The sequence below is a fragment of the Gambusia affinis genome, linkage group LG03, assembly GCF_019740435.1.
Source record: "Gambusia affinis linkage group LG03, SWU_Gaff_1.0, whole genome shotgun sequence".
In the NCBI taxonomy this organism is placed as follows: Eukaryota; Metazoa; Chordata; class Actinopteri; order Cyprinodontiformes; family Poeciliidae; genus Gambusia; species Gambusia affinis.
The window spans coordinates 4,451,579-4,463,026 of NC_057870.1; the positions used below are offsets into that span (position 1 = coordinate 4,451,579).

Below are 11,448 nucleotides of genomic sequence, written 5' to 3' on the forward strand. Positions count from 1 at the left end.
CCTCCTGGGCGTTGCCGTGGTTTTGATCATGGGCAAGGTCATCGTGGAGGTGTGGCTGAAGGAACTTTGTCGTTGCAGGGGGAAGGACTATAAGCCCCTCCCCCCCAAGGCGGAGCGTAAATCCGCATAAAAGACGGCTGCTGTGTGCCTACGAGCCATTCCTCTTCACGGCTGCGGTGGGGACCTGACCTAAAGAACAACCATCATCAGAGATCATGGCATCTAACTCATCTACTAACTCTTCTACTCCGACATCACTCTTTGCGCCTATTCAAGTGAGTACCGTGGAGCAGATCAGTGTCATCTTTGCCTGGGTGATATATTCCCACACCGGTTTATGGTCTACTGATCAGCCGCTAAGGGTGGTTGTCGCTCTGCAAGGGTATATGAAGATCATCCTACGCCCTATCTTTCTCCAAAGATGGGATTGTGCTCTATCCCTCTTTGCTTGTTATTTGATGGGCCGAACCCGAATCAACTGGCGTAAAGGCATCGTCGCAGGCCTCTGGCTAACCATGGATACAGCTGCCATGGTAATGGAGTTGGTGTGTGGAGGAGTTCATGCCACCCGTGCCGGTCCTCTCAAAATCATCACTGCTATCGTAGAGGGGCTCTTGGCTGTCTACATCCTCGTCTACCTGGCACACCAAGCTTACTCCATCAAGGGTAGCAGCAAGCGTCGTTGGCTCCAGAGATGGGCACTTCTGGTCCTTTGGGCTGTATGCTGGGGGGTCATGGTGATCCTTTATTGGATAAAGAAGACCTCTACATTACCCCTCGTAGCATGGCTCATGACCTACTCTGCCATATTTCATGATTCCATTCAGGAGCCTCAAGCCCCCATCTACGATCCCCCCGTGATCAACTCCCCATGGCTCGCAGCTCAATCTGGCACACCAGCTTAGTCTAATTTACATCTTTTCTTCTGCTTTGGCATCTTGGCTACATATTTATGTAAATATTTTTTAATCAGTTGCAACTAATCATGAAGTTACCTGGGTTGCTATTTCTCTCTAGGTACCGATCTGCTGTGTGGGGTGTGGAATCCCCGCAGAATCCTATGGATTCCTTTGGGTTGCATCGTCAACTCGTTGGTGCCACAAGTGTGTGCACACTCACTTTAGCTATGTAACGGCTCTCTTCTGCGTCGAAGGGCGTGGGGCCCCGTACATTGCGGCTTCTACATCTAGAAACCTGGAGCGAGACCACAAGATCGTGTGGACCTCTGCCTTGGGCCAAGACGAAACGAGCTATCATCGTCCCAAACTGGGCAATGGGCGGATGTACCCCATAGTCAGGAAATTGTGGGAGAACCAAGTGTCCCGTCGTTGCCTACCTACTCTTCATCTTTTGAATGGCAAGGTGGTGGCTGTGGAGAGTATATTCCCCTGTTTGTCCAGTATCTCCGGATATGTTAAATTCGCCGAACCCAAACTAGCACAGCAACACAGGATCAGTGTTCCCAAACTGAGTTACTCAGTTCATCTCACCAACCCTGCCAGACGACTGACACCGGTTCTTCGTCATCCACCTACGAGGAAGAATTCCAGGAGCTGTTGGCGGAGTTATGTCTCCCTCGCCTCCCAAGAGGTGAGTGCGTCTGGTTCTGCCCCAGCTCCTCCACCTCGGCCGAGTCCCCCACATCTTCAGCCCCAGCCCTGCTCTACATCTGACGCGGATATGGACACGGATGTCTTGCTCCCACCACCGTCGAATCTCACGGAGTACGACGTTGTGGATGCGTGGACACCGTCTCCCTCTCCTACGGTCATCGCTGAAGAAGATGTCCTCTTTCTTTGCTGTGATGATGGACTGGACAACGGCCTTGACCTCTTTTGAGTAGGGCTGTGCGTGTTCTGCTGAGCACTGTCCGATCTCAAGGAGGGGGTGTCAAGAACTCTGGTATGAAAATGTATGTAAATTTGAGATCAGTCCAGGCACATGCAGAACAACGGATCATAAAGTACCTAGAAGATTGTGGCAGCCCTGTATGTTGATTAAAAATGATTGCTTACTGTGTACTCTTTGTATGAGAATGTGTTCTCTGTATTCTATTAATGTTGTAACAAGAAAATAGGATCGACTCATTTAATGTACTAAGATTTTATATGATTTTAATGATTTAAGTAACTTGTATGATTAAAGTTAAGGATAGAGCAAGTAGAAGGAAGGTTGGGGTGTGAAGGCTGACACATGTTGTTGCAACTCGGAAAGTCCCAGAAAGTCCTAGGCTATGACACATACAGCTATAGCAACTCGGAAAGCCCCAAAAAGGCCCAAACACATGGTTTTGCAATGAGGTCATTGTGTCTCAAGCGGGAGTCTATTGCTCTCGGAAAGTCCCAAGATTCACAAGCACATTACCTCACAAGTGAGTCATAGTGCCCAAATTTGCAGATGGGCGGGTTTACGCACTATGAAGCAGAGCACAAACTGCTCTTTGTCTTTCTCTCTCCCTCCCTCGGTGTACTCCCCAGGGAGGAGAAAAGTATAAAATGTGAGACCGAGGTGATACGGTGTTCTTCGTCAGCGCTGAGACTCTACACAAGTGTGGTAAGAAGACCAGCAGAGGACTACACCCTGGAACCAAGAAAAGCGCCTCACAAGGAGGACAACGGAGCTCCTCACGCCGGACCAAAGGGCGAGATCCACCGACCCACTGCCTTGGTTCCTAATTAGATTTCCAAACTCTGCACTCTACCCAGCGATCTCAAAATTACATCGCAACGGACTTGGGGAACTGAACAAAAGTCACAGGATCGACCAAGAGCTGTTCGGCTGGATGCAGACAGTTCATTTTTGTTTCGGTTCCAAAGAGGATTTATGATTTAAAGTCAAAGACTCTGACCAAGGACTACAAGGACTCCGGTTGCCAAGATCCGATACCATCGATGAGTATGAGTTGTGCCACACCCCAAAGCCTATTCGATAGATAGATGACAGTGTAGGGAGGTTGTTAGGTAAAGGTTGAATTGATCTAAACTATATTGATTTTCTTTGTATGGTAATCACAAGTAAATTCTGTATGCCTGTCATTTTCCATGCTAAAGCTTGCTTAATAAATACATATATCTTAAAAAATTCTGATTAGGTTGTGGACATTGAAATTAATTGAGTCACTTGAGTTAAAGTTCTTCTATTTATAGTAAAATCAGTATGCATGATTCTAGTAATGTGGTGGCTTCAGACTTTCCTTTGGTGAGAGTAAAATAATGACCCTGGGACTTATATCTTAGTCACTAAAAATTATCTAGCCGTTACCAAGTGCACGTTACGACAGGAAGAGAACTACCGTTAACAGAAGTGGTTATTGGAATTATGCAGCTGTGAAGGCTACTCGGTTGATTGTTCCTTAACTGGAAAGGGTCATAACTTCTGGATAAGGAGGTAGTTAGTGCTAGACGAATCTCTTCCGCCACCAGTTTAAACAGATTATCTCCTATAGACTTTGTTCAGGGTAAGACCCGGGTCTTAGAGATTTTCCGGACCTGTTAGACAGAGAACTGGTTCAGTAGTCAGCCCGAGGAGTTGTGAGGAGAGGGCGGGGCTGGCTATTGCGCAGTAACAAACAGTCTTTAACATAACATCATGTGTGATCTGTGTTTGTGTTGTTATTTCACATAAGTATTCCTATAGGCATTTAAATACTTCTGAAAGGTACGTGTTTGTATTGTTCCTTTGAATATTTTTAACTCCTATTCAGAAATTGTGTCTATAGAACAACATCCATGTCAAAAATATATATATCTTCGAAGGGAATGAATAAAGAGGGAGGGTTTGATATGCATCAACACAACAACAGAATAGAAAGCGTTCACGAGGGTCCAACTACCAAATATAACTGCGACATGCACCATGACGCGCGTGCCAGCCCCACATCTCCCTGTTTCCTGTTTTAGAGACGTATGTGTGGGTCGGCTTCCTATTGTTGCAGCTGGAACACATTGTCAGTGATGATAGCTAATTATAGCTGCGTGTAGTCATTTCACGTTTAATCCTATGCTGACAGTGGGGCAGTAAAAGGAGGCAGTGGGACAGTAAAAGGAGGCAGTGGGACCACCGGCAGCATCCCGAGTCCTAATGTCACTGCAAACTTCTTTTGAGCGCCTAAATATAACGGAGAGCATTGCGGGCTAAGCTATGTATCCTTAAAAGGTTTCCGTGAGAAGGTTTATTAGCTAGAATGAGAAGCTTCGGCTCATTAAGCAGGAAGTGGCCGCCGGCTGCTTTAAGCTGAGTTCTTACAGAGCTCGTTTCAGAGACAATAAAATGTCTGTTCAGGGGGTTCTTCCTTAAGCTTTCAAACTCCCAACATTTAGCTACATACTGGCCCGTCTGCAGCCGACAGGACGTAATAACCTAGGCAATCTGAAGCAGTCTGGACTAGAAATCATTACTATTGAAGGAATACGGGTCCGTTTATAAGTTTTAGCTTCTTTTCAGCTTCTGCTTTTGATTGTGATTCCTCCAATAGAGGAATCTAGAATAGCAAAAATATTTGATATTTCAGTTGCTTATGAGAACTACCAAAAATAGTTGGCATATGAATCATGGAAAATAAATTTAACCTTTAGAACTTTGTATGTGATCTGATTCTGCTGTCTGTAGTTCCTCCGTGGGATAAAAATGCTATTTCTATTCTATTCTATTCTGTTTACTCCCTATGGCTATAATTTCCTGTTGAAAATATCAATGAGTCAAGTCAAAGTTTTCATCATGAGCATGATAAACACACTTTAGAAATCCGTTTGATTTCTTATCATCCCAGTTGAAAATTAAAATATTTTTAAACTCCATTTCTTCCAAAGGCCACATGAATAAACTAGAAAGCATCAAGAAAAGTCCTGACTCAAACACCAAATGTAATGTTATTTTGTAGGGATTTTATGTGATAGACTAACATAAAGTGGTGCAGAAGGTTATTTTTTTAAATGTTGCTTGAAATGAAACAAATGAGAGAAAACAAATCAAGGAGTATAAAATGATTTCACAAGGTGTAAATGTCTGAAAATCCAAATAAACTCAGTCTAGGTATAACTGCACCTTTGAAGCTGGAAATTTTCTCATCTTGAAAAAGGGAAATTAAGAATGGAAACGTCAGTTTTAGTCGATGTAAATTCAAAAATGTAAAAAACGAATTTGTCTTAAGTAGTCCAGTCCGTAACTCCGGATGCTTTTTCTCCACCCGGAGCGGTAGAGGGCAGCAGTGGCGCAGGACACTGGGCCCCATCCTCCCAGGAGCTTCTGGTTAGCTCTTCAAGGTGCGGCAGAGCGAAAACAGAGACACCATCGCTAGCTAACAGCTAGTTCGATTGGCGTTTATTTTTTTATGTCCCGGTTTTTTAAAACAAAGCCGCGACTGTGTTTCGTTTTTTTTTATGAAAACGGGGATGCAAAGTAGCTTTTAAATTTTTACAAAAAAATTGTCAACGAGCCTACAAGACAAACTGGGTCTCAGTAACATTTTTTTACGCTCAGTCGGAAAATTCACGGAGCTAAGCTGAGCTAATAGGCTGTAGCTGATGCTAGGGTGCCTAGCGAGCTAGCTTTCGCAAGTGTACTAACGTCGAGATCTTACCTAATCGATTTTTTATATAGAAACAGAAAATGGCTGATGTTGACAAGCTCAACATAGACAGTATTATTCAACGTCTTTTAGAAGGTAAGTACGATCTCAAATAAAATACAATGGCAATTTCGATGCTGTTGTGACAATAACAGATGTAAATGGGAAGCTAGCTTCCTTTTCTAGTCTTTAGTTATCATTTCCTTGCATTTATTCATCATAGGGAATAACCACAGGTTATCGCTAAACGTGTTTAATGAGTATAAAATCTCAGTATTCCCAAAGGTATAGAAAACGACACTGTTCTCATACACAGACATTGCGCATACCGATGTAACGTCACTTTCTGTGACCCTCAGATGTGTGACCTGATTAGGTTTTCAGCGGCCGCTAAGCGTATTGTCTGTATTGAGTTACTGTTTACAGAGAAGAATGCACTGTATCCATCTTTATGAGGTGCCATAAAGTGATTTATGCTAAATTTGCGAACTTTACCCCCAGTTAGTTTCAGAGTCCCTAAAATGACATTAGTCTGACAAACACCGGAACACATGCCTTTTTTACGTTAATTCTTAATATTAGCCACTCTTTATAAATACTACTATGAAGTCTGTGTTTGGGTACACGGGTTGCTGCTCTCCTGTTCCGCCCAACCTACCCATCCAGATTCTGCGCTAGGTGTTGCTGATTTGGCAGTGAGTGTGCTAAGTTGTTATCTTTGCTGATTCTTGTTTGTTGCAGTCCGAGGAGCAAAGCCTGGCAAGAATGTGCAACTGCAGGAGAACGAGATCCGCGGACTGTGCCTGAAGTCCAGGGAGATCTTTCTCAGTCAACCCATTCTGTTGGAGCTGGAGGCCCCCCTCAAAATTTGTGGTGAGCGAAAATTGTGTGTCGCTAAATCTGAATCTTAAACGGCAACAAAATCACATGGCAGAATATGATTCAGAGGCCAAAACATTAATTATATCCAATAATCCCCCCCCCCCCCCCACACACACACACACCTTTGTCTGGCAGGTGACATCCATGGGCAATACTATGACCTCCTGAGGCTTTTTGAGTATGGGGGCTTCCCTCCAGAAAGCAACTACCTGTTCCTGGGTGACTATGTGGACAGGGGGAAGCAGTCTCTTGAAACAATCTGTCTTCTTCTGGCCTACAAAATCAAATACCCGGAGAACTTCTTCCTGCTGAGAGGAAACCACGAATGTGCTTCAATCAACAGAATATATGGTTTCTACGATGAGTGTGAGTATTATTTAACTGGACCGAATTTGAGATGTGTTTTAGTGTTTTGTGTTCAAAGAGAATTAAGCAGCTAAATAGGATTCAGGCGTTGACACACGATTTCTCTGTCAGGGTATAGGCTGTTTGGAGGACATTGACTCATGTAAGATTACAAAAGGAGGAAATCTAAAATAGAGGCGAGAAAAAAGTAAATGAGCGCTGGGTTCTGAAGAACTACACAAACGCCAAAATTATGCAAAGGTTTTAATAAGGTGTAATAACAAAAATGAAGACAAAAGCGTGCGATGACGTGAAGCCAAAACACGTTTGAATAACTTTGGAATGTTGGTTATTCCCATTTTTTGTCATACTGTAAAAGCATCTCTTATATTTTAACTATATGAAAAAAATGCACTAATCTGGCTTTTACTGACCAATCCATCCATCCATCCATCTTCTTCCACCTTTATCCCATTGGGTCGGCAGGGTTACACGCCTATCTCCAGCTGTCAACGAGCGAAAGGCGGAGTCACCCTGAACAGGTCGCCAGTCCATCGCAGAACTATTATAACCCATAAAAGAGAAAATGTGCCACAAGTACCAGCAGACAAAGAAGGCGTTTCATCGTCTGTCCCTGTTTTTTTTTTAAACTTTGATTTACTTTTTTTTTTCAAACTGAAATAAAAAAAAAATAGGCCATTGGTTGAATAAGTAGTGATTGAAACTAGCGGGAGAAATTAGTTTTGATGCATTTAATAAGCATGGGGGGAAAAAAATCTGATTTTTCTGTGTTTAACCAGTCATAATTTAGTCCGAACCCAAGAAAACATCTGATAGGTTTCTGCCTCTGGCTGTTTCTCTAGTGTATGTTTATTACACAATGACAAATTAAAACATCCTTTGTTGTCGTCATAATTTAGGTAAACGAAGGTACAACATCAAGCTCTGGAAGACCTTCACAGATTGTTTTAACTGCCTCCCTATTGCTGCAATTGTGGACGAGAAGATCTTTTGCTGCCATGGAGGTAGGTTCTTGTTTTCACTAGTTCTCCGTACAGGTTTTGTCTGTTAGGTTTTGTGTGTGCATTATTTTCACAACTGTGGCTTATTAGAAAACTTGATGCGTCTTTGACGTATGCTGCTCTTATTTGTCTTTGTGAAACGCTCCCTCTGCAGTTTGGACTGACCCACATGTAACAGGTCGTGACCCCTGTATTTGTTTGTTAATTGGTATGGCTGCCTTGTTTTTGCATCAAGGACTGTCACCCGACCTTCAGTCCATGGAGCAGATCAGACGCATCATGCGTCCCACTGACGTGCCTGACCAAGGCCTGCTGTGCGACTTGCTGTGGTCCGACCCGGACAAGGACGTTTTGGGCTGGGGGGAGAACGACAGGGGCGTCTCCTTTACCTTCGGCTCCGAAGTGGTAGCCAAGTTCCTGCACAAGCACGACCTGGATCTGATCTGCCGCGCCCACCAGGTAACTCCAGCGCCCCATGTCTTTAGCAAACAGAAACGAGAGCACATTTGTACAAGGACATCGCATCCAGCGCAGGGAGTTGGCAGGCGTACTGCACAGACTGAACTCGTGTTCCCAGTCGTTTTGTTTTCGTACACCTTTGGCCTATTTTTTTTGTATGTTAACGATTGTGGCCAGTACAGCAAAATGTTTTCCTTTTCTTTCTTGGTTTTAAAATGACATCAATTAAAAATGCTGAAATGTGTAGATTTCAGGAAAACCTCAAAAGCACAAAAAAAAACAGGGTTTTTGTTGGTCACCATGTAAAGATAGAAGTCAATAAATAACTATTCATAAGTTTACTAGGGCTGCATGATGTCAGCAAAACATGCAATAATCCTTCATGTTGGTGAAAGTCACATGGCTCAATGACTTGCTGTAAATAAACAGTAGCTGTGTTTCTATTAACTGTATAATTGCACAACTTGATATTTTGAAAATAAATTTGCTTAACAGAAACAATAATAAAAAAAAACATTTTTGATAAGGTGGATTTTTTTTTTTTTTAATCGAAATTGGTTTATTTCGCAAAACTCCAATGCAAACATTTTTTCACATCACTGGAGTCACATGATCAACGAGCTGTTGCCACTGATGCAAACCATGAAGAAGACAACAGGACGTAGTTGGAGGATGTTGGCGCGGCAGGATTTTTAATAACTTGTCACGTGAATAAACTTATTCACATATGATTTTAATTGTGTTTCTTATTTAATGGAAACAACGCAATTGTGAAATTGTGTTCTTTTGACAGAACACAATTAGCGAAATATGGACAAAGTTTTGTGCACATTTGTAATGGAGACGCAGTTTATGTTAATGTTGTTTTACTTTGGGTTCATTGCCACTTTAGACCTCATGTAGTGAATTTTCTTACAGGAAAAAAAATATTTACCGTTACCATTTCTACAACATGGTTTGATTTTAAAAAGTTGCATTTAACTACATCTTCTGTTTTAGCAAAGAGAGGTTTCTTGGCACTTATTTAACTTCCTAATCTTAATTGTAGTCCAAACAATCCCCAATCATATTGACACTACATACAGTGAGATTATAACAACTAATTACTAATGTATCATGCATCTCTTTAACATAAAGCTCTAATCTATTTTGACCATTGTTGAAAAATGTCCCTGAAATTGGATCTATATAAAAAATGGATCAGTTGCTTTTGTCGTCATGTGACCAACTCAGTGTAGCCATTTCTGTTAGTGTTAGCAGCTTGAGCACCGGACTAAACTTATCACCATCCACAAATGACATAATTCAGTTTTATCGTTCTTATAGCGCAGAACTTTTCATCTTGTCTGTTCTATTGGTGATTTTATTTATTTATTTATTTTTATTTTTGCAGGTTGTTGAAGATGGCTACGAATTCTTCGCAAAGAGGCAACTCGTCACATTGTTCTCGGCACCAAATTATTGCGGGGAGTTTGACAACGCTGGTGCCATGATGAGCGTTGATGAGACTCTCATGTGCTCCTTTCAGGTATCTGGGTTTTTTTTCTGCATAAACCATCAAAGCCAAATGACTTTTTTTTTCCTCTCTCTCTCTCTTTGGACTTCAGCAGTAGAAGCGTGTTCATATAAGCAACATAAAAAAAGGGATTCATAATATTTACTGATATTGAACTGTGCTCCATCCTACTTCAATCAGAATTTCTTGTTGGAAGGGAAAAATAAACAGGATGGCATTTTGAAGTCAGGGCACCAATCAAAATCCAATATGGCCGTCAAACATTGACCTGTGACGTCATAAAGTTTTATGTGAAATTGGATGGTTTTTGTCTCATTAGTCACACACTGTATTGTATCACATGTTTAACATATTTGATTCATGTTTACATAAACTGAAAAAAAAATTATAGAATCTTATTGCAATTTGTTGTCACTTCATTAAAGCTTCAGTATGTAATTTTTTTTTTTAATTGTTTTTTACACATTTGTTGAAACTGTCAATGTCATGACGGTACTGAATGAGACAAATAATCTATGAAAAAAATTCATCTTCTCTGCCTTCTCACGGTTCCAGCTAGAAATAACCAATCAAAGCTAGGAGGAGGATCTTAGCGCTGTTAATCATGCCCGTGTGTGTGCTGAACCTAGGGAACTCTGGGAGTAGTATTTAAATGGTGATTTGCAGAGTTATTTTCTGAAGAAAGGTTTCTGCGTTGTGCTTCTCCTGCAGATTTTAAAACCAGCTGAGAAGAAAAAGCCCAACGGCAGCCGTCCTGTGACTCCCCCCCGCAACATGGTCACCAAGCAAGCCAAGAAATGAGGGGCCACACCGCTGGGGGGACCAAATGGCCAGAGATGCTTTCTTCCTGGTCTGCTTTCATCTTCTGCATTCAAAGGATTGGTTATTTTTCACGCTGCCAATACCGCAAAGATATCCACTCCTGCCTGATGAAAGCAAAGATATTTTATTGTTTTCCTGTCCACAGGGGTAAATTGATATGTCACCATGGAAAAACCTCAGGTGTTTTGCACTCCATTTTGCAGCTAGTCTTTGCCACATATGACTGTTCAATCAGGAAAAATGTAATAATATGGCTACTTATGCACAGGAATGCCTTGTTTGAAGCTGTGCACACTTTGTTTTGGGGTTTTTTCAAGTTTATTCTATGTCTTTCCTTTGTCATTTCATTCACCTGTAATTGTTAATGGCTTATAAAAAGTTTGAGGAAAGTCACAGACACAGGTTTATGTCTGTAATCTTTATTTACAATTAATTTACTCATAATTTCATAGAGAATTGACTACACTGCATCACATTTTTAAATAAGTCTTGTGCTAAATTAAGAACAATAAACAAGCACTATTGTAATGTCTAAATCTTTCTAATAAACTCCAGTGTGTTTTAGGATGGAAATTGATACCTGAATGTTGTTTATTTCTAAGGCTTTTATTCCTCTTAAACCTAATAAACAGAAAATACAAAGAGAAGTTGTATATTGTAACGTACTGTGACCATCAAAACACATTTTGCGGGTTATCGTTATTTTAGAAAAAGAGATTAAGTTTTTAGAAATTATTTTTAATTGAATTTTTTTATGCTTAAATTCCTTTTTTTTTTTTTTTTAGAAAGTCTTATTGATTTCCAGTGTTATATGTGGTGCACATTTTCTGCCCGCG

The 11,448-nt window shown here is 41.4% G+C and overlaps 1 protein-coding gene across 1 annotated transcript; it reads left to right on the plus strand.

The window, feature by feature from the left end:
• The first annotated feature begins 5,195 nt into the window (after nt 1–5,195).
• On the plus strand, nt 5,196–11,185 carry ppp1cc (protein phosphatase 1, catalytic subunit, gamma isozyme). Its single transcript, XM_044112910.1, has 7 exons — nt 5,196–5,662; nt 6,308–6,439; nt 6,584–6,814; nt 7,714–7,818; nt 8,051–8,274; nt 9,668–9,802; nt 10,502–11,185. The coding sequence occupies exons 1-7, from the start codon at nt 5,608–5,610 to the stop codon at nt 10,589–10,591; spliced, it is 972 nt and encodes a 323-aa protein (XP_043968845.1). The 5' UTR covers nt 5,196–5,607; the 3' UTR covers nt 10,592–11,185.
• The last annotated feature ends 263 nt before the right edge of the window (nt 11,186–11,448 follow it).